This window comes from Eulemur rufifrons, chromosome 30 (assembly GCF_041146395.1).
Source record: "Eulemur rufifrons isolate Redbay chromosome 30, OSU_ERuf_1, whole genome shotgun sequence".
In the NCBI taxonomy this organism is placed as follows: domain Eukaryota; kingdom Metazoa; phylum Chordata; class Mammalia; order Primates; family Lemuridae; genus Eulemur; species Eulemur rufifrons.
The window spans coordinates 20443802-20466628 of NC_091012.1; the positions used below are offsets into that span (position 1 = coordinate 20443802).

The window sequence follows — 22827 nt, forward strand, 5'->3', positions numbered from 1 at the left end:
AGATAGTGTCCGCTGAGACGTGGGACAGAGGAGTGGCCAGGGAAGCGACAGAAATCCAAGGGCGGAGAATGCTGAGGGAACGGGCAAGACTGATGTGGCCGTGGGTCAAACAGGCTGGGACGAGGGTGGGAGAAGCTGCTGGACTCTGGCCTCCTCACAGGGCCAGAAGTGCGACACAAAAGGGAGGAGGGACAGCAGGAGCTGAAAACCGTGCATGCAGGGTGGCGCAAAGCCCTGTTAAGAGACATAAACACGTTTATGTGCTAGTGGGAAGGAGCCAGCAAAGAAGGAAAAAAGCAAAGAGCTAACAATTGCTGACGCAGGTTGCTGAAGGAGTGGAAAAGATGGGATGGAGGACACAGGAGGCGGCCTGGTGTACGAGCTTCCAGACGGTTCTTCCTGCATCCAGCCTCACCACCAGCTGATAAGAGTCAGTGGCGAGAGGGGGGAGTTTCTGTGACCCACATCTGCCCTCGTCCTGCCTAGGACTCTGCCGACTCTCCACTGCCTCTCAAATAACTGGGCCTCCCAGTGACTGTCACCAGGCTGGCGTGAGCCACCTTTCCGGAATCTTCCATTCCTTCGCCGTGCCCTTTGTCCCCTAGTGCTGGGAGCCGCTTTTTATCCTTCAGAGTCCCACTCAGACGGCCCCTCCTCCTGGAAGCTCGCTCTGCCCGCCCTGCCGGGGTGAAGCGTCGCGGTACCCGCCTTGCGCTGACTTGTCTCGTCGGGACGCGTTGCGGCGACGGGGGCCCCTTCCCCCGGCGCGGCGAGGGACGCAGGGCGCCCCCGTGCGGCGGAGGGGCGCGCCGGCCGCCGCGCGCGAGATGGCTGCGGGCCCGGGCACCGCCTCTTCCGCCCCGCCGGGCGTCGCACGAGGCCGGCTCGAAGGGGAAGTGAGTCAGTGTCGCGGACCCGGCCGGCCCAGGCCCGCGCCCGCCGCGGCCTCGAGAGGCCCCAAGAGGCCCCGGCCCGGCGGCGGCGGCCATGGCCGGGGGCCCGGGCCCCGGGGAGCCCGCGGCCCCCGGCGCGCAGCACTTCTTGTATGAGGTGCCGCCCTGGGTCATGTGTCGCTTCTACAAAGTGATGGACGCCCTGGAGCCCTCCGACTGGTGCCAGTTCGGTGGGTGGCGGGGGGCGGGGGGCGGGCGGGCAGGGGCGGGGGCAGCGGGCTCCTGGCGCCGAGGCCTGACGCCCCCCTTCCCGCAGCGGCCCTGATCGTGCGCGACCAGACCGAGCTGCGCCTGTGCGAGCGCTCCGGGCAGCGCACGGCCAGCGTCCTGTGGCCCTGGATCAACCGCAACGCCCGTGTGGCCGACCTCGTGCACATCCTCACGCACCTGCAGCTGCTCCGCGCGCGGGACATCATCACAGCCTGTGAGCGTGCGCGGCCCAGGGGCCCCGGGGCTGGGGGCATGGCGAGACCCCCTAGGGCTCCTCCCCACCCCCAACCCCGACCTGGGCCTCAACCTTCCTTTGCTTCCTTGGCACCCAGGGCATCCTCCCGCCCCCCTTCCGCCCCCAAGCACCACTGCCCCGAAGCCTAGCAGCATCTCTGCACCCCCTCAGGCCGAGGCCTGGAGCCCCGAGAAGTTGCCGTCTTCAGCCTCCACCGTCCTCTCCCCAGGTAAGAGGGCCTTGGTGTTGGGCTTGACAGACCTGAGAAAGGGACCACCTTGACCATGGCTAGGACTGTAGATCCTGCTGCTGGTCTCTGCGCGCCCCTCACTGGTGTCTCCGTGAAGCTTTTCCAGGCCCCCAGACCCATTCACGGCCTGAGCTCGGCCTGGTCCCAACCCCTGCTCCTGTCCAGCCACCACCACCACCACCACCGTCTCCAGCCTCTTCCTCTGCCAAGGTAGGTGCTCCCCACCCCCAGGCAAGGTCTGAGCCAAGGAGGGAGAAACTCAGCCTTCGGTGCACCGCAGAGCCCCAGCCAGCCAAGCCGGGTCAGCTGGGAGGCAGCTGGGATCGGGGGGCTTGTAGCCCTGGACAGAGTGGGGGAGACCAGGCCCTCACCTGATCCAGGGTCTCTTCCCCACAGCCAAGCCCGGAGAGCCCAGCGCCCCTCCTGAAGGGGGCCCACCCCTCTCCATTCTGCTGGCCCCTGTGTGAGATTTCCCAGGGCACCCACAACTTCTCAGAGGAGCTCAAGATTGGGGAGGGCGGCTTTGGGTGCGTTTACCGGGCGGTGATGAGGAACACTGTGTATGCGGTGAAGAGGCTGAAGGAGGTGGGTGCTGCGTCCTGGCCAAGGCCCCACGAGGCCATCAGACAGCCCTCACTCCCCTCTCCAGTCCTTTCCCCTGGTGTCCCCCACGACTCCTGCAGGCCTCTGATTCCAGTGCAAAGTCCCTGGCCCCCCAGTTGTTTTGGAAGGGGCTGACAAGCCTTGGCCACAAGAGCCTGACGCTGCCCATTTTCCCTGCCCCTCCCCCGCCGCACCCCGGGGGCCACAGGAGGCTGACCTAGAGTGGGCCGCAGTGAGGCAGAGCTTCCTGACCGAGGTGGAGCAGCTGTCCAGGTGAGCCTCGGGTTCCTCTCGGCTGGGGACAGAAGGAAGGCTGGACAAGGGCCCTGTCACGCTTCAGGACACACACCACGGGACCTGGCTTCGTTGGGTGCCTGAAGCCTGCCAGGCCGAGCCTCGCTGAGGGACCAGCAGGGACTGCCCAACGAGTCTGGCCAAATGGAAAGAGGGGAGCCTGGGGGGCCAGAGTGCTCAGGCCCCACTTTTTCAAACAGGTTTCGTCACCCAAACATCGTGGATTTTGCTGGCTACTGTGCCCAGAGTGGCTTGTACTGTCTCGTATATGGTTTCCTGCCCAATGGCTCCCTGGAAGACCGTCTCCACTTCCAGGTGGGCTCGCCCGGCCCGGCACACTTGCCCAGACCCACAGCGCTCTCGGCACCTGGGCAGGCTTGGGCGTGGGGCTGGGGGCTTCCAGCGTCGTGTTTGGGTCCTGCCGGGTGGTAGGCCTGGGCTTCCAGTTCCCTCCCAGCACCTAGCTCAGGGTTTGGCCTGAGGCCGGTCACTGTTTTCTACAGAACTCTTGCCCGAGTCTGTCCCTGGTTGTCCTCTAAAAGGGGGACTCTTGACTCAAGCTTCTCCTTTTTGTAATCAGAGTAGCTGAAAAGTCCTGTCGGTATAGCCCTTGGGTAGAGGGGCCAGTGGTCAGCAGGCTGTACCCTCTGAGACCTGGCCCCGTCTGAGTGAGGCACCCGCGAGACACAGGGACCGAGCGCACACGGGGTGACGGGTTCCTTGTCTTCTCACTTACGCTGTGTTGGGGGAGGGTGCGGAGAATGCCTCTGACACCTGTCGGCCACACAAGGACAGCGGAATGGACTCTGGGAACCGAAGCCCATCAGATTCTGTCATGAATCCCCAAAACACATTCCCCAGCCATTTCCCTGGCCTTGAAGTGCTTTACAAAGCAGCGGGACAGCTTAGTGTCCACCCACTTGTGAAGGACGTCATAGAGACTTTGCTCCTTGTTTTCCAGAAGGGGGAACTGAGGCCCAGAGAGTGCAGTGGCTTGTTCCAGGCCACGCAGTGACAGGTGGAGGGAGGGTTGGTGGTCAAGGAACGGTCACCCCCAGCCCCCCCGTGCCCCTTTGCTCCCTTTGCCTCCCCAGACCCAGGCCCGCCCCCCTCTCTCCTGGCCTCAGCGACTAGACATCCTTCTGGGCACAGCTCGGGCAGTTCAGTTTTTACATCAGGACAGCCCCAGCCTCATCCATGGCGACATCAAGAGGTGAGGAGGGGCCCACAAGAGCTGCAGGGACAGAGCCCGAGTGCCCCCCTCCCCCGTGAGAACTGGCTGCCCTGTCCCACGATGTGGGGGACAGGCACAGCCTGGGACCTCAAAGTTGGGCCTTCTCGGGGCATTGAGCACCCCGGCATGGCACAGGTGTGGAAACAGGCGAGAGATGGGCCCACTGATGAGCAGAGTGTGGGGGCCGGGAGCTGCTGGCCCGGCTCCTGGGACACGCACAGCAGCACCGGCCGCCTTCTGTGGGCGAGGCGCCGGGTCGGCAGCCTCGAGTCCAGTTTCACCCGGACCAGGCAGGTGTTGGGGACAGAGCAAGCTGGCGCTAGGGCCAGGCTGACTCCACTCCCTTCCCTCCTCAAGTTCCAACGTCCTTCTGGATGAGAGACTGATACCCAAACTGGGAGACTTTGGCCTGGCCCGGTTCAGCCGCTTTGCAGGGGCCAACCCTAGCCAGAGCAGCACCGTGGCCCGGACGCAGACCGTGCGGGGCACCCTGGCCTACCTGCCCGAGGAGTACATCAAGACAGGGAGACTGGCCGTGGACACTGACACCTTCAGCTTCGGGGTGGTGAGCCGCTGGCCCCTCCACTGGCGTCGGGGAGGAAAAAGCACAAGTAGGCAAAGGCGAGAGGGCCTGGAGAGTCCACTGCGGGCACTGGAGGCCAGCCTGGTGCGAAGCTGGCAAAGCTTCAGTTCCAGGGCCCCTCCCTCCCTTGCATGGTTCTCGTCCTCACCCTGCAGCTCGTGCTGGGTTTGTAATTTTGCCACCTTTTCCTTCAAGTGGGCCCTCCAAGATGCCTAAGCTTTGGTCCCATAACACCTGGCTCCGTCCCTGGTGGCAGCCGGTCCTCATCTGCCTGTCTCAGGGCCACACCCCTGTCAGCCCCAATCCATGTCCACCCCAGAGGCCTCTGCTCTGCATGTAGTCTCTCCCTGCCAAGGCCTGGGGCGACGCCGACCCGGAAGCCACTGCTACGCTGTCCGTCCTGCCCTCTCTCCAGGTGGTGCTGGAGACGCTGACGGGGCAGAGGGCTGTGAGGACACACGGTGCCAGGACCAAGTATCTGGTGAGCCTCCCGAGGCGGGGCGGCAGCAGGTGCACCCCAGAGGGTGGAATGATCCGGCACGCACAGAATCCTGTGCCGCTACTGACTCACCTTTGGAAGTGGGCAGGGCCCCAAACAGCCTCCTTTGCCTTGCCCAGGAGAAACCTGTCTTTCTTCTGTAGATGCCATGGGCCTTGCACAGAGCCCCCTGGGCTGGGCGTAGGAAAGGGGGACAGTCCTGGTGGGCTGGGAGCAGAAGGCAGGGGCCTGGGGGGGGCAGCGGTGGAGAGTTGGGCCCCCCTGGGCAAACTGGGCGAGCGCTGGGTGTGGATGCCCCACGTCCTTACTCCTTCGCTCCCATCTGCCTCGCCATGGACTGAGATGGGCAAGAGATGGGAGACCCGGGGCGGTGGGCCCCTGCTTGACGGTGGCCTTGGAGCAAATTCCTGCCCTTGTCTGGGCCTCAGCTTTCCCATATATAACACAGGTTTAATACACGCGCAGCACTCACACAATTCCCGGGCCCAGAACGTGCCCCGCCAGTGTTTGCTCCTCACTCTGTGCTGCTCCCGCTTGCGGCTGTTTTGTGTGTTACGGGGTCAGGGCCGCATCAGGGCTGCATCGCAGTGGGGACTCGGCCCCTCCTTCCTTTCCTTCTGCGCTTGTCAGTGTGTCCTCCTGGCCCTAGAGGCTGCTCTCCACTGTCGTTGTTGCCGTCCTGGAGAAGCATACCAGACTTTTCAGAGATCTTTTTCTGGACCCTTCCCCACTGCCGCTCCGTCCTGCAGCCAAAGTAACCTTTCAGAAAGCCCCGTTGCCTTTTCTCTGCACTTAGGGTGAATGCCCAGTCCTTTGATGTGGCCTGACCCCACAACTCCTCAAGTCCCCTGTGCTTGGGGAGCGCCCTGTTGCCTGCCCCAGGACCTTTGCATGTGTATGTCCCATTCCCTCTGCCTGAAGAGCCACCACCCACCCAGGTGGTTTCCCTGGTCTGTCCCATCTCAAAACTCAAGATGGCCTCTTGTCCCATTTCTACTCCCAGGGTTTCTTTGTCGGGTGTTCCGGGTGTCGGGTGTCGGGTGGCCCTGCCCTTTCTGGTAGTTCATGCCTTCAGATCCCAGCTCAAGTGCTACTTGCTCGGGTCCCAATTGAATGTCCCATGGCCCTCTCCAACAAGTTAATAGATAGGCTTATATTTGGCATCTCTTTCCCCCACCCGGAAGTCAGCTCTGTGAAGCCGGAGCCCAGGGTGTCCTATGTGTCGTGGGGGCAGCACTGGGCACACGGTGGGTGTTTAATAACCCCATAGAAAGAAGACCACAGGATTGGGTGGCAAGGGCCTGGGGAACGCAGCTGAAGGGGTGGCCAGCCGGCGGCCATGCTCACAGCATCTGTCCCACAGAAAGACCTGGTTGAAGAGGAGGCTGAGGAGGCGGGGGTGACCCTGAAAAGCACCCAGAGCGCACAGCAGGCGGGTCTGGCAGCGGATGCTTGGGCCACTCCAATCGCTACCCGGATCTACAAGAAGCACCTGGACCCCAGGCCCGGACCGTGCCCACCCGAGCTGGGCCTGGGGCTGGGGCGGCTGGCCTGCTGCTGCCTGCACCGCCGGGCCAAGAGGAGGCCCCCCATGACCCAGGTAGCCCTGGGGACACAGGAAGAAGCCAGCTGCCACAGGGACCGTGTGGCCAGCTGAAAAGCCCACATTCCTGGACCTGCTCTGCAGTGAGCAAAGCACGGCTCCTGCCAGGTCTCTTTCCGGAGACGAGTTTCCAGACATCCCTTGCGTGCCCTTTGGTCTTTCCCAGGGTGGTGCCCCCGGGCAGTCAGGTTTGCTGGGCTCGCCTCTGACCCCACCTCATAAAGGCGGGATGAAGGGCTTCTGCCGCGCCCCCTACTGGGTGCATCGCGCCACTGCATCTGCCTTTGTCCTGCCTGGTTCCCCACCTCTGGTGACTGTCGAGAATGGAAAAGCTCCATTTGAAGGCAGCAGGGCAGTCAGATTGTTTCTAGAGGAGAAAGAGAAGCCATTCTCAGTCTTTGGCTTTGGTAGCTGTGATTCACAGCAGTCCTTGTGACAAGGACAAAGGGGCAAGGCACGGAGCTTTCCCAGCTGCAGGGTGTGCCTGCTTAGTGGTTCCTGCAGCCCCCAGAGCAGCTGTGCGGCGCCAGGTGCGGCAGCCCGAGCACTGGGGCATGTCACTGACGACCTGGAGCAGCCCTGCGGTTTGACCACAGGATGCCAGGCCTTTGCTGCCATCTTCTTGAGGTCAAGGCCGAGCCTTGCCTGGCACGTCCAGGAGCGCTGGCTCTGCTGTCCCTGAGAGTCCCTTCCTCTCCCCGCAGGTGTATGAGAGGCTGGAGAAGCTGCAGGCCGCGGCAGCAGGGCTGCCTGGACAGCCGGAGGCCGCGAGCTGCAAGCCCCCTTCCCCGCAGGAGAACTCCTACGTGTCCACCACTGGCAGTGTCCAGAGCGCGGGTGCGCCTTGGCAGCCCCTGGCACTGTCACCGGGAGCCCCAGCCCAGGCTGCAGAGCCGATCCAGAAAGGCCCCAACCAGCCCGTGGAGAGCGACGAGAGCGTATACGGCCTCTCTGCTGCCCTGCACTCCTGGCACTTGACCCCGAGCTGCCCGCCAGGCCCAGCAGCCCTCGGGGGGGCTGGCTGTACTCGGGGGGACACTGCTGGAGAGTCGAGCTGGGGCAGTGGCGCAGGGCTCCGGCCCACAGCCGTGGAAGGTAGCTGCGGGGACAGATGCCCAGAAGAGGGACCAGGGGCCTCCTTAGGCAACAGCCCCCATGCTCCCAACCCTGGCCTTCTGGGGAACGAGAACCGAGACCGGATGTTCAGCTCACTCTGTCCTTAGCAAGCTTGGGGCCACAGGAAGGAGCACAGAGCATGGCCTGTTGCTGTCTGGTTTCCCTCCCCAGGTCAGGCCCCTCCCCCAGTGGACTAGAGGCCAGGAGCTCACCGCCCAGCCCCTGTCCCCACCCCGCTCCTGGAATCCAGGAACAAGGAAGGCTCTGTCCAGGGTAGCCCGAGAGCCGGGTCCGCGGCACAGCCCCCTCTGGGCCCTGCCCTCAGAGTTTGCCCAGGCATTCTGTCCTGAGGCCGGAGAGGCAGGTCTAGGCTAGGGTCTGGAAAGATTCGTGGTGCTGGAAGTGTCACTGAGGTGTTCCCAGGGACAGCTAAGAGGGTGCTATCTCCACCCCAGGATCGCCCCTGGGCAGCTCCGTGTCCTCATCAGAGCCACCACAGATTGTCATCAATCCAGCCCGACAGAAGATGGTGCAGAAGCTAGCCCTGTACGAGGATGGAGTCCTGGACAGCTTGCAGCTGCTGTCATCGAGCTCCCTCTCAGGTACCCGGGGACCGCTCCAACTCCGCCTTCCTGGGGCCACCCACACACTTGCAGCCGGATGGCCGGCTCGGGCGCTCAGGCACACTTCCTCATGCCAACCCCCAACAGCAGCGCGTTTGTTCTGACTGCGCAGACCAACGGGGCCTTGCTTAGTGAGGGTGTGGAACAGCCAGGCAGGCCGCTCCCTCTAACGGTGTCTGGAAGCCCAGCCTGCCCCCCGCGCCTCCCTTAGGAGCTGTCTTGAGGTCCCTCACCTCCTGACAACAGCGCCTTCCCTTAGCCTGAGGGTGCTATGCCCCCCTCCCCCGCCATGCTTCTGGAAAATATGAAGCCCCAGCAAGAATTTTCCATTCCAGGTACCATCTGAAGAGCCACTGCTTAGAACTAGAAACCCTCGGCTCCTGAGAGCACCCCAGGAGCTGAGGGCTTCTGGCAGAGGGAACCTCCTCCTGTTTGCTAAGTGGCATTTCCTCCTCTTCTGTAGGCTTGGGCCTGGGACAGGAAAACAGGCAGGGGCCCGAAGAGAGTGATGAATTTCAGAGCTGATTCGTTCACCTGGGCAGATCCCCCAAAACCCGGAAGTCAAAGTTCTCATGGTCAGAAGTTCTCATGGTGCTGGAACCCTCAGCAGCCCACAGGCAGTGGGGCTGGGGCCCCATCAGGGGAGAGAAAGTGGTGGCCCCCCCGTTGTCCTAGGGGTGTGGGCACAGGCAGGGCCCCGGGGCCAGCCAGGCAGGTTTGGTGGAAGCCGTTGATAAGGGCAAGACATCTCAAAGACCTGCTGTCAGTTCAGCGTTCCTGTTCCCGGGGAAATACCATCTAGGGGTGGGCGGGGTCGTGCATGTCAAAGGCTGCTGGCGGCACAGGCTGGGGAGGAGAGGGGAAGTGGGGTGCGGTGCCGAGGGATGCAGCAGGGACCAGCTCCTCCGAGAGCCAGACAGGGTGTCTGCAGCCCAGGCCTGCAGCAGCAGCTCCTAACCCACCTCTTTGAACTTTTCTGAAGTCCTGAAGAGAAAGTGGCCACTCTGCACAACAGTACATGAGGCCCGGGGCCCTCCCAGCCACTTACAGTTTGGAAAAGTAAAAGTATGGCTGTCCTGTGGTTCAGTCCACTAGCAAGAAGTGAGAGTTTTGAGATCCCCCAGAGAGGCTAGCAGGACACCCCCTCAGGCCAGTGTCTGCAGGCTTTACTGGAGACCTGTGAGCTAGCCTAGCGTGACAACCTGCTGGCCAGGCCACCCCTGGGCGCTACAGATGGGCCCCACGCTTAGCCTCAGACACTGATGGTGGCAGAGGGGCCACTACCCAAGGTCCAGCTAGGCCCAAGCCATGTGTTACCTAGACAGCGAGAAGCCCCAGGAAGGCAAGAAGCTGGGAGCAAGGCAGGGAAGGGAAACATTTTCAGGGAAAAAAAAAAATGTGACTCACATTTTTAGAAGCGAGTTGGGTTTTATGTAACCGAGTGTCTTTGGAAGTAGCCTGGCAGTAGCCCAGGCTTATGGTGATTTTGTGTTCACAACCATGAGTCACACTACATGCCCTCATGAAGCTAGGCATTGGTGAAGTCCAAGTTGTCCTTGAGTAATAAAGACTTACGTTTTGATCTCTGGCTGTACTTGTGGAGTTCGTTGCACTGAAAGCCTTGAGCTTTCCCGGTGCTTTGTATCTCAGGGTTCTTGAGCGTCTGCCTGAAACTCCAGACCACCACCACTACCACCACCCCTGCTCTTGTTTCCACTCCCAGTTAGCCACACCCAGACTGGTGACAGATCCGTAGTACTGCTCCCCAGGACTTGCATGTGTCATTAAGTTTTTCCTGACATATTTCTTGTTTTTTGAGGCTATTGTAAATGGTATCTTTATTTAGTTTTCTTATGGATCATTGATAGTGTATGGAATACAGTTGAGTTTTGGGTACGGACCTTCTGTTCTGTGACTTTATTTAAATTCACTTATTAGTTCTAGTAGCGTTTTGGTAAATACCTTGGGATACTTTATGTACACAATCATTTCATCTGTAAATAAAGTCAGCTTTACTTCTTCCTTTCCAATACGTATGGTTTTTAGTTCTTTTTCTTGCCTTATTGCACTGGCTAGGTCTCTAGTCAAATGTTGAATAGAAGTGGTGAAAGTGGACATCCTTGCCTTGTTCTCACTCTTAGGTGGAAAGTGTTGTCTTTCACCATTAAATGTGATGTTAGTTGTAGGATTGTCATAGACATTTTGTCAGGTCATCTTAGTTTTCTGAGAATTTTTATTATATTAATACATGGTTGTTGAGTTTGGGGATGTTACTGAATTTTATCAGATGTTTTTTCTGCATCTATTGAAATGATCATGTGATTTTTCTCTTTTATTCTGTTAATGTGGTGAGCCACATTCATTTTCCAATGTTTAACCTCGAATTCCTTAAATAAAAACAGTACTTGGTCATGATATATTACTCTTTTATATACTGCTGAATTCCATTTGCTAATATTGCTTGAATTTTTATATCCATGTTCATGAGGGATATTGGTCTGCAATTTTCTGGTAATATCTTTGTCTGGTTTTGGTATCAGGGCCTCTAAATCAGTTGGAAAACGTTCTTCCCTCCTCTTATATTCTTAAAGGGCTTGTATATGATTGGTGTTATTTATTTCATAGATTCACAAGGGAAGCCATCTGTACCTGGAGTTTTCTTTGTAGGAAGGCTTTTGATTACAAACTCAGTTCCTTTAATTAGATGTTGGGCTATTCATGTTTCTGTTTCTTGTGTCAATTTTGATATTTTGTGTATTTGTGTCTTTTAAGGAAGTTGTCCATTTCATTAAAGTTGGCATAAAGTTGATAATACCCCCTTATCATTCATGTATGTCTGTAGGATCCACAGTGACACCTCTTTTATTCCTGATGTTGGTAATTTGTGTCTTTCCTTTTTTTCTTGATCAGCCTAGATAGAAGTTATCAATTTTATTGATAATTTCAAAGAACTAATTTTTGGTTTTATTGACTTTTCTCTTGTTTACTTTTCATTTCATTGATTTCCACTGTTTATCGTTTCTTTTGCTTATTTTGGATTTAATTTGCTTGTCTTTTTCCAGTTTCCTAAGGTATAACCTTAAATCATTGATTTTAAACCTTTTTTCTTTTCTTATACAAGCATTTACTGCTATAGATTTCCCTTTAAGCACAGCTTTAGCTGTATTCTATATATTTGGATATATTCTATTTTTGTTGTCATTCAATTCATAATGTTTTCTAATTTCCCTTGTGATTTCTTCTTTAATCAATAACTTAGAAGTGTGTTGTTTAATTTACAGATGTTTGAGGATTTTTCAGCTTATCTTTTTGCTATGTATTTCTAATCTAATTCCATTATGTCAGAGAATCTACTCTGTATGATTTCATTTCTTTTATATTTGAGACTTACTTTGTGGCCTAGTATATGGTTTAGCTTGGTGAACGTTCCAGGTGTGTTTGAAAAGAGTGTAGATTATTAAGTAGTTGGGTAGGGTGTTCTAAAAATGTTAAGTCAAGGTGATTGGTAGTGTTGTACAAGTTTTCAATATCCTTGCTGATTTCCTGTCTACCAATTCTGTCTGGTGGACAGAGAGAAAAGTACTGTAGTCTCCAACTGCACGTGTGGATTTGCCTTTCTCCTTTCAGTTCTGCTAGAGTTCACCATGCATATTTTGAAGCTCTCTTACTGAGTGCGTACACACTTGTGGTTGTTACGTGTTCTTGATAGATTGGCCTTTTTATTATTATGAAATGCCCGTCTTTAGTAATGTTCCTTCTTTTGAAGTCTGCTTTGTCTGGTATGAGCATAGCTACCCCAGCTTTCTTAACTTATTTTTTTTTTATAATATCACTATTCCATTCTTTTCTTTTAATCTATCTGTATCTTTATACTTAAAGTCCATTTATTATAGACAGCGTATGGTTCAGTCTTTTTTAACCAGTCTGACAATCTCTGCCTTTTAATTGGTTGTTTAATCCATTTACATGTAATGCTTGGGGCCGGGCGCGGTGGCTCACGCCTGTAATCCTAGCACTCTGGGAGGCCGAGGCGGGTGGATCGCTCGAGGTCAGGAGTTCGAGACCAGCCTGAGCAAGAGTGAGACCCCGTCTCTACTAAAAATAGAAAGAAATTATATGGACAACTAAAATATATACATACAAAAAATTAGCCGGGCATGGTGGTGCATGCCTGTAGTCCCAGCTACTCGGGAGGCTGAGGCAGGAGGATTGCTTGAGCCCAGGAGTTTGAGGTTGCTGTGAGCTAGGCTGAAGCCACGGCACTCACTCTAGCCCAGGCAACAGAGTGAGACTCTGTCTCAAAAAAAAAAAAAAAACAAAACACATGTAATGCTTGGGCTTGAGTCTGCCATCTTGTTATTTTTTTTCTATTTGTCCCCTTAGTTCTTTATTCCTTTTTTCCTCTGTTCTTGAATTCTTTTGGATTAATCAAGTATTTCGGATATTTTATTTTTTATCTGCTATTGGCTTGTTAGCTCTAATAACTCAGTGACACTGTTGGTTCTGCTCAGGAGCCCCCTTCCTGCACTATGGTCTGGAAAGTGCCCCCAGGCAGAAAGCCAGGGTGCTTGTACGGGTCACAACATTTGTCTTCTGATCACAGTCCTGCGCTGCCTGTTGTCCAATATCTGAAAATAGTTGTTTCAAATGTGTCGCCTAGTTTTTTAGTTGTTGATAACTGGTATTAGTTATTCCATTATGGCCAGAATTGTAAATTTCTCCTGTTTTCTGAGGACTTCACTCCTAAGGTCACCCCATCTTTCTCCTGCATGATCAATTTCTGCCTCGCGTCTTGATCTAGTTTTATCAAACATGTCCATTCCTGAATAAGAAAAAAGAAAACCCCTTTGACCCGACAACCCCCTCCAACCACAACCACAGTTCTCTGTTCCTCTTTATAGCCAGACTTCTCAAAATAATTGTCTATTTTTTCACTTCTTCCCATTCCTTCTTCAACCCCTTCTACTCTGCCTCCTACTCCTACCACTCCACCAAATTAACATTTGTCCAGGACACCAGGGATCTTCATGTTGCCAAATCCAGTTGGTCCTCTTTCTGACTTCATGCTACTGGGCCTCTCAGCAACATTTGACACCAGTACCCGCTCCCCCTCTGACTGCTCCCCTCTCATGACCTCTGTGACATTGACCTCTCCTGGTCCTTCTCTGTGTGCTTTGGTGGTTCTCTCCTCTACGCAACCTCAAGGTACGAGTCCCTCAGGGCACACCCCTGGGCCCTCTTTGCTACCTACCTCATTGCTGTGGTGATCTCCCTCGTTCTCATAGCTGCAAAGACCACCTCTATATTGATAATTCTCCAAAGGTGATCTGTACTCTGAGCTTTGGGCCCATGTTTCCAACCGCCTACGGGACATACCCTCTTTGATGTCTCCCAGGCACTGTAAACTTAAATGGCAAAACAGACTTTGGATTGCCCTTTGCCTCAAGCTTCCCATCTTGGTATGCGACACTACCCCCACCGTCCACCAAGCTGCCCAAGCCAGACCCTTGGAAGGTAGGGAAGGTAGAATTTTTCGAAAGACTTTTTTTCTTTTTTCTGTGTTGCCCGGACTAGAGTGAGTGCCGTGGCATCAGCCTAGCTCACAGCAACCTCAAACTCCTGGGCTCAAGCAGTCCTCCTGCCCTAGCCTCCCAAAGTGCTGGGACTACAGGCATGTGCCTCCATGCCTGGGTAATTTTCGTATTTTTTGTAGAGATGGGGGTCTCAATATGTTGTCCAGGCTGGTCTCAAACTTCTGGCCTCAAGCGATCCAGGGAGGTATAACTTAAAGGTAGAGAAGTACACACAAACTACACGTACAGCTCAATGACTTTTATATACGTACACTGCCTTGTGACAACCACCGTTTAGACCAAGATATAAGTCTGTTCCAGTTATCTCTTGCTACGTACCAAACCACCCCAAAATTTAGGGGCTGAAAATGATGACAATGTTTGTTTTGCTCATGAACCTGCAATCTGGACAGGGCTCAGTCCAGGGAGCTCGTCTGTTCCACGCTGTCAACTGGCGTGCTGCAATGGCTGGAGCTCGAACCATCCAGCGTCCCCTCACGCGTCCAACTGTTGATGCTGGCTGTCAGCCCAGGACCCTGCTGGGGCTGGGACACCTCCATGTTCCTCTTCCTCGTGACTATGGGGCTGGGTTCTAAAGGGAACATCTTGAGTAAGAGCATGGTGGAGGCTAAGTCATCTTTGACGGCCTGGCCTCAGAATCAGGTGGCTGCACCGTATTTATCCGAAGCAAGTCACCCAGCCTGTACTCAGGGAGAAAGGTATTTCAGTCCGCCTTTAGTACCAAAGAATTTGCAGACATGATTAAAACCACCACAAGGGCACTCTCACTTCGGAAAGACTTCTCGCGTGAGATAACCACTATCCTGGCTTTGAACATATAGTTTAGTTTTGCATGTTCTTGAATTACATGTAAATGGGACCATGGAGCACGGACTCTTTTGTGTTCGCCTCCTTTCACTCTGCACACTGTTCTGAGATGCAGCCGTGACGTGGCAGGTAGCAATAGTTTATTTTTCATTCCCAGGTAGTATTCCGTCGTATGAACGTACCACATTTTATCCATTCTACCCTTGATGGACGTTTGGGTTGTTTTCAGTTTGGGGGCAAATGTAAATAAAACTGCTATGAACATTTTTGTATATGTCTTTGTGTAAATGTGCACTCATTTCTCTTGGGTGTCGTGTCAGCTTGGAACATCGGAGCGGGGAGCCTCAGGAGCTGCAGGCGGCCCTGCACCAGGCTTCACAACACAGAGATGCCTGCTCCTTCCGTTTGCCTTAGAAATCCCAGGCCGGGGCTCCTGTGGCCAACCCTCACCCACGACCACACAGAAGGGAATTCTGTGAACTATAAAAGTAGCACAGGCACATATCCCTGGGAGCAGAATCGCCGGGTCATAAGAAATGTATCATCAGCTGTGGTGCAGCTGTACCAATTTACATGTCCCCAGCAGTAAATGGTGCGTGGGAAAAAAAGGACATCTTGATGTCTACCTACCCTAGACACAAAAATCCATTTGAGATGTAGCACGGACCTAAATATGAAAGCTAAACCAATGAAGTATCTAGAAGTCAAAGGGGGATTTTTTCACGACCTTGAGATAAGCAGAAATCTCTTAAACAGAACACAGGCAGCAGCGACCATAATGGTTTGAGAGTTCCAGTTGCTCCACATCCTCACCAGCACTTGGTATTGTCAGTGTGTTTTATTTTTAGTCATTTTAATAGGTGCAGAAAGATATCGTTGTGGTTTTAATTTTCATTCCCCTAATGACTAATGATAGTGAGCACCAGTTCATTTACTTACTGGCCTGTCTGTGAAAGGCATGTTCAAACCTTTTGCTCATTGTTTAACTAGGTTGTCTTTCCCTTATTAATATGTAGTATTTGGGCAGGGCGTGGTGGCTCACGCCCGTAATCCTAGCACTCTGGGAGGCCGAGGCGGGAGGATTGCTTGAGGTCAGGAGTTCGAGACCAGCCTGAGCAAGAGTGAGACCCCATCTCTACTAAAAATAGAAAGAAATTAGCTGGAAAACTAAAAATATATAGAAAAAATTAGCTGGGCATGGTGGTCCCAGCTACTCGGGAGGCTGAGGCAGCAGGATTGCTTGAGCCCAGGAGTTTGAGGGTGCTGTGAGCTAGGCTGACGCCTCGGCACTCTAGCCCAGGCAACAGAGCAAGACTCTGTTTCAAAAAAAAAAAAAAAAATGTAGTATTTGTTCACATATTCAGGATACAATCTTGTGTATCATCACAAACCTTTTTCACTCAGTGATGACTTCTGAAGAACAGGTGTTAACTTCAGTGCAGCCCAATTTATCGTTCTTTTCTGTTGCGGTGGCTGCTGCCTGTGCTTTGTTTAAGAGATTTCTGCTTATCTCAAGGTCATGAGATAAGCATACTCCCCTTTGACTTCTAGATACTTCATTGGTTTAGCTTTCATATTTAGGTCCGTGCTACATCTCAAATGGATTTTTGTGTCTAGGGGCAGGCAGACATCAAGATGTCCTTTTTTTCCCACATGGACATCCAGTTTATCCCACACCCGTTAGGAAAAGACTGTCGCCACTGAATCAAATGGAGGCCTCTGGCAGACAGCTGGCAGCTGCATTGGCACAGGCAGCCTTCTGGCCCCTCGGTTCTGTCGCGCTAGTCTGTGTGTCTCCCCCGCACCAACGCCACACTAGCTTCATTCCTGTAGCTTTATAGTCCATCTCTGTGGTGAGCCCTTCAGTTTGTTCTTCTTCAAGTTTGTCTTAATAAGTTATCCTAGTGTCTTTGCATTTCCATATAAATCAGAGAGCAGTCGGACCCCTCATGTACTGCTGGGGGGAATGTCAAATGGTGCGGCAGCGAGTTTGGAAAATGGTTTGGCAGTGTCTTGAAATGTTAAACACACACTTAGAATTCACTCCTAGGCTTTACTCAACACCTAGGTATTACTCAGTACCTAGGACTGGAATTCCAGTGTGAATTCATACATCCGCACGGAGACCTGGACTCGTGTGTTCATGGCAGCTGTAGTCACGATAGCCAGGTGGCGGAAACAGCCCCGGTGGCCGACAGGTGGGTGGATAAACAAACGGAATACTCATCAGCGGCTGTCGTCAATACTGGGCAACAAAGACGGACGAACTGCTGAGCTCAGAAGAACTATGCTGAGTGAAAGAAGCCACACGTACTGTGTGACCCCGTTGCTACAAACTCTAGGGACAGAAAGCTGCTCAGTGGGTACCTGGGACTGGAGGCAGGGATGACGGAGGCACCAGGCAAGTTTCGGGGGTGAAGGACGTCATCCTCTTGATTGCGGTGATGGCTTGGCAGATAGGACCTTCAAACTGCCTGCTTCAAATATGTGCAGTTGATTTTATGTCAATTATACCTCAATAAAGCTATTTTTTTAAAAAAAATACAGTTTCTCTTTGAAGCAGCATGTTGTATCATTTTGTTTTGTTTTCCCCTCCAATCCAACCTGACAATCTTTGTGCATTTACCCATTTATGTGTGAATGTATTTGCCGACGTGGTTGTGTGGTTTTTTATCGTGATAAAATGTGCATAACGTAATATCCATCATGTTAACCACTTACAAGTGTACAACTCGGTGGCAGGAGATACATTCACAACGTTGGGCAACCATCCGCAATATCTATACCCTAGAACCTCTTCATCGTCTGCAACTGAAATTCCGCACCCCTTAAACAATAACTCCCAGCTGGGTGCGGTGGCTCACGCCTGTGATCCCAGCACTTTGGGAGGCCGAGGCAGGAGGATCCCTTGAGGCCAGGAGTTTGAGACCAGCCTGGGCAACATAGCGAGACCCCATCTCTACAAAACTAATTAGCCAGGCGCGGTGGCGCTCGCCTATAGTCCCAGCTTCTCTGGAGGCTGAGGCGGGAAGATCGCTTGAACCCAGGAGTTCAAGGCTACATTGAGCTGCTGTGATCGCGCCACTGCACTCCAGCCTGGACAACAGAGTGAGAACCTGGTTCTGAAAAACAACAACAGCAACAACTCCTCATCCCCACACGCAACTGTACTTTGTTACCACCCCCCCCCCGCACTTTTTTTTTTTTTTTGCCTTTTGTGTGTGTGTGTGTGTGTGTGTGTGTGTGTTGCTTTTTATAATCACTGCAGCACTTACCTGAAGGACTGAGTCTGGCCCTGACCTCCCACAGCCCGAGCTCGCCCAGGGTCCCGGACAGCAGTGCGGCTGCATCGTCGCCCCCCTGCCTTTGGCACTCTTGTTTGCATATATTTTAAACCCCAAAAGACATTACTGGTGTTCTAAACAGTCCATTTCTACTTATATTTACCCACATATGTATGCTTTCTAGTGCCTTCCATGCCTTCCTGCAGATGTTTTTCCATCTTGAATCAACACTCATTCTCAAATTACTTTATTTCTTGGCAGAAAATAGGGTCAAGGAAATAATGAGAGGATAGCATCATCCCAGTAATAGGCATTAAAGGATACGCGTAAACACCCATTCTCAGCTGTTTTCCGATTTTGACTCGACAAACATTATCCAAGACCCTCTACGGATCCCCCAAATAGAAGGCACTAGATTTTGTGTAACTTTTTTTTTTTTTTTTTTTTTTTTTGAGACAGAGTCTCACTCTGTTGCCCAGGCTAGAGTGAGTGCCGTGGCGTCAGCCTAGCTCACAGCAACCTCAAACTCCTGGGCTCAAGAGATCCTCCTGCCTCAGCCTCCTGAGTAGCTGGGACTACAGGCATGCACCACCATGCCCGGCTAATTTTTTCTATATATATTTTTAGCTGTCCATATAATTTCTTTCTATTTTTAGTAGAGATGGGTTCTCGCTCTTGCTCAGGCTGGTCTCGAACTCCTGAGCTCAAACGATCCGCCCACCTCGGCCTCCCAGAGTGCTAGGATTACAGGCGTGAGCCACCGCGCCCGGCCTGTGTAACATTTTAAATAACAATATGCTATAGATCAGGGGTCCCCAAAGTATGGTGAGTTGCATAATTATTTCATTCTATATGACAATGGAATAATAATAAAGTGCACAATAAATGGAATATGCTTGAATCATCCCGAAACCATGTCCCCCCATCCCCAGTCCTCAAAAAAATTGTCTTCCATGAAAACGGTTCCTGGCACCAAAAAGAACGGGGACTGCTGCTATATTCTCCTCTACAACACGGGGCAAACGTGCACCTCCTTCGTGTGTTCATTAAGAGGGCCAGGGTGAACGTGCTGGGGTTCTAACAGCTTTGTTAAAATATAACTCACATACCATAAGGTACACCTGTTTAAAGTGTGCGAGTCAGTGATTTTTAATATATTTGCAGAGTAGTGTAACATCACTATAATCTATTTTTGCACATTTTCATCATTCCAAAAGAAACAGAGTACCTTTTTTTTTTTTTTTTCCAAAAAAATTTAGGGGGTACAAGTATTTTTTGTTACATAGATGAGTTGTATCACGCTGAAGTCAGGGCTTTCAGTGTACCCGTCACCAGAACAGCGCACATCGTACCCAATAGATTTTTAGCCCTTGCCCCTTCCCACCCTCCCCCGGCTTGGTTTTCGATGTACGTTACACCACTTTAGCACCGTGTGTACCCATCACTTAGCTTTCACTTAGCAGTGAGAACACGTGGTATTTGTTTTCCCATTGCTGAGATACTTCACATAGGATGACGGTCTCCAGCTCCATCCAAGTTGCTGCAAATGACATTATTTCATTCCTTTTTATGGCTGAGTCATACTCCACGGAGTACTCAGTAGTGCCACATTTTCTTTCTCCGTTCATCAGTTAAAGGGTGGTTCCACATCTTTGCAGTTGTGAATTGTGCTGCAACAAACATTCAAGTGCAGGTGTCTTTTTTTTTTTTTTTTTTTTTTTTTGAGACAGAGTCTCACTCTGTTGCCCAGGCTACAGTGAGTGCCGTGGCGTCAGCCTAGCTCACAGCAACCTCAAACTCCTGGGCTCAAGCGATCCTCCTGTCTCAGCCTCCCGAGTAGCTGGGACTACAGGCATGCGCCACCATGCCCAGCTAATTTTTTCTATATATATTTTTAGCTGTCCATATAATTTTTTTCTATTTTTAGTAGAGATGGGGTCTCGCTCTTGCTCAGGCTGGTCTCGAACTCCTGAGCTCAAACGATCCGCCCACCTCGGCCTCCCAGAGTGCTAGGATTACAGGCGTGAGCCACCGCGCCCGGCCTCAGGTGTCTTTTTGATATGAGTTTTTTCCCTTTTGGTAGATACTGAGTAGTGGGATTGCTGGGTTGAATGGTAGGTCTACTTTTAGTTCCTTGAGGAATCTCCATACTGCTTTTCATAGCGGTTGTACTAGTTTGCAGTCCCCACCAACAGTGTCTAAGCGTTCCCTTTTCACTGTGCCAACATCTATTGTTTTTTGACTTTGTCATAATGGCAATTCTGACAGAGGTAAGGTGGTATCTCACTATGGTTTTAATTTGCGTTTCTCTGATGATTGGTGATGGTGAGCATTTTTTCATGTTTGTTGGCCATCTGTCTGTCTTCTTTTGAGAAAAATCTGTTCATGTCTTTTGCCCACTTTTTGATGGGCAATTTGGGTTTCTTTCTTGCTGATTTGTTTGAATTCTTTGTAGATTCTGGATATTAACCCTTTGTCAGATGTACAGTTTGAGAACATTTTCTCCCATTCTGTAGGCTGTTTACTCTGTTGATTATTTCCTTTGCTGTGCAGAAACTTTTTAGTTTAATTAAGTCCTCTTTGTTTTTGTCGTTGCTGTATTTGCTTTTGGTGTCTTACTCATAAATTCTTTGCCTAGGCCAACGTCTAGAAGAGTTTTTCCTATATTTTCTTCTAGAATTGTTATGGTTTCAGGTCTTACATTTAAGTCTTTAATCCATCTTAATTTTTGTATATGGTGAGAGAGGGGGCTCCTGTGTCATTCTTCTGCGTGTGGCTCTCCAGTTTTCCCAGCACCACGTATTGAATAGGGCGTCTTTCCCCAGTCTATGTTGTGTCTATTTTGTCAAAAATCAGGTGATTGTAGCTCTGTGGTTCTATTCATGGGTTCTCCATTCTGTTCCATTGCTGTACGTCTCTACCTTTATACCAGTGCCGTGATGTCTGAAACACCCTACCTTTTAACTGTCACTCCCCGTCCCCAGACTTCTCGCCGAGGCAATCAGTAATCTACTTTCAGTCTCTATAGATTTATCTACTCTGGACATTTCATATAAATGGGATCAGACAAATGGGATCTTTCGTGTTTTGACTTCTTTCACTTAGTATAATGATTTCAAGGTTCATCCATGTTGCGGCATGTGTCAGCACTTCATTCTTGTCATAGCTGAGTAATATTCCATCACATGGACCGACCACATTTTGCTCATTCATTCGTCAGTTGATGGACATCTGGATTGTTTCCATTTGGGGGCTACTATGAATAGTGCTGCGATGAACATTCGTGTGTAAGCTTTTGTATGGATGTGTTGCCATTTCTCTAGGAAAGGAATTGGTGGGTCATATGGTAGCTTATGTGTAACATTTTGAATATCTGTCAAACTGCTTCCAAAAATGCCGCACCATTTTACATTCCCACCAGCGGTATATGAGGGTTCCAATTTGTCTACGTCCTTGCCAACACTTGCTTTGCACACCCTTCTGATTATAGCCATTCTAGTAGGGATAAAGTGTTATTGTGGTTTTGATTTGCACTTCCCTAATGAATACTGATATTGAGAACATCTTTGCACATGTAGGATCAGTTCCTTCAGCATGAAGAACTACCTGTAATACTTTTCTTCATTCTTTTCTTAAATTTTTTTTTAATTTTTAAAATTTTGTTCTATCTGTAATATTTCTTATAGTATAGGAAGGCTGGCATTGTATCAACCTCAACCATTGTCTACAAATGTATTTATTTTGCCTTCATTTTTTTTGGGGGGGGGGAAGAGTCCTGATCTGTCACCCTGGCTAGAGTGCCGTGGCATCAGCCTAGCTCACAGCAACCTCAAATTCCTGGGCTCAAGTGATCCTCCTGCCTCAGCCTCCCGAGTAGCTGGGACTACAGGCATGTGCCACCATGCCTGGCTAATTTTTCTCTATATATATTTTTTTAGCTGTCCATATAATTTCTTTCTATTTTTAGTAGAGACGGGGTCTCGCTCATGCTCAGGCTGGTCTCGAACTCCTGAGCTCAAACAATCTGCCCGCCTCGGCCTCCCAGAATGCTAGGATTACAGGCGTGAGCCTCCGTGCCCAGCCTATTTTGCCTTCATTTTTAAAGGGTATTTTGCTGGATATAGAATTCTAGAGTGGCAGTTTTTTCTCTTTCAGCGCACAGAAAGATATCATTCCATCGCCCTCCATTATTTCTGCCGAAACGTCAGCCATCAGTCTCATCATTGCATCCTTGTAGATAATGTCTTTTTTTTTTTCCTCTGGCTGCTTTTAGTAATTATTTGCCTTTGATTTTCAACAGTTTGACTGTGATGTGCCTAGGTGTGGTTTTCTTTGTATTTATCCTGCTTAATGGTTGTAAACCTTCTATAATCTGTGGTTTGATGTCTTTTTGTCAGTTCTGGAAAATTCTCAGCCAGTATTTCTGTAAATATTGCTTCCATATTTTCTGCTTGTCTTTGGAGGAACAAGCACTTCCAGTCATGCCTGTGTTGGTGGTTGTGCAGTGCCTTCAGTTTTTTAAAAACACAGATTTTGTCCAACTTCTATAGCTGTTTCCAGTGACAGTCTGATCTAACTCTAACGTGGTTAGAATCAAGTCTCCAGAAGTTATTCTTAACTCCGCCCATGCCCTCACACACACCCCACCCTCAACACCAGATAACCAATACATCTTGTCTTCTTCTGAATTTTATATTTCCTGCATTTCCCTGCCCTGGCCGGCCCACCAGTGCCCCTCTCCCGCATGGGAGTCCCCCTGTGCCCCTCTCTCCAGCCTCCTGTCCCGCAGCACGCACGGGGCACACCGTGTTCCAGCCTCTGCAGTCATCTTGCAGTTCTGTGGACATGAACGTGACGTAAGGGGCACTTCACAAAACTAACTTGTTTTTCTGCTTCCGGCTTCCAGCGTTAAACGTTGCCCCTGGTTTATCTTCATTCA

At 51.5% G+C, this 22827-nt stretch overlaps 1 protein-coding gene across 4 annotated transcripts; it reads left to right on the top strand.

The window, feature by feature from the left end:
- The first annotated feature begins 930 nt into the window (after positions 1 to 930).
- On the top strand, positions 931 to 9923 carry IRAK1 (interleukin 1 receptor associated kinase 1). Of its 4 annotated transcripts, none has more exons than XM_069462854.1 (14): positions 931 to 1123; positions 1210 to 1377; positions 1496 to 1627; positions 1746 to 1858; positions 2045 to 2233; positions 2460 to 2524; positions 2746 to 2860; positions 3640 to 3758; positions 4137 to 4344; positions 4778 to 4843; positions 6225 to 6461; positions 7169 to 7301; positions 8036 to 8182; positions 8667 to 9923. In XM_069462854.1, exons 1-14 carry the CDS (start codon positions 988 to 990, stop codon positions 8726 to 8728), a joined length of 1890 nt encoding a protein of 629 aa, XP_069318955.1. In that variant the 5' UTR covers positions 931 to 987; the 3' UTR covers positions 8729 to 9923. The 4 variants fall into 4 exon arrangements, with proteins under 4 accessions (XP_069318955.1, XP_069318952.1, XP_069318953.1 ...); XM_069462851.1 differs by having other exon boundaries at positions 7169 to 7559; positions 8667 to 9922; XM_069462852.1 differs by having other exon boundaries at positions 7259 to 7559; positions 8667 to 9922.
- Positions 9924 to 22827: the final 12904 nt, after the last annotated feature.

Coding starts and splice junctions, on each gene's coding strand:
- IRAK1 (XM_069462851.1), top strand. CDS start 988: ATGGCCGGGGGCCCGGGCCCCGGGGAGCCCGCGGCCCCCGGCGCGCAG. Junction 2,525..2,745: donor GAGGTGGAGCAGCTGTCCAG/GTGAGCCTCGGG, acceptor TTTTTCAAACAG/GTTTCGTCACCCAAACATCG. Junction 3,759..4,136: donor ATCCATGGCGACATCAAGAG/GTGAGGAGGGGC, acceptor TCCCTCCTCAAG/TTCCAACGTCCTTCTGGATG.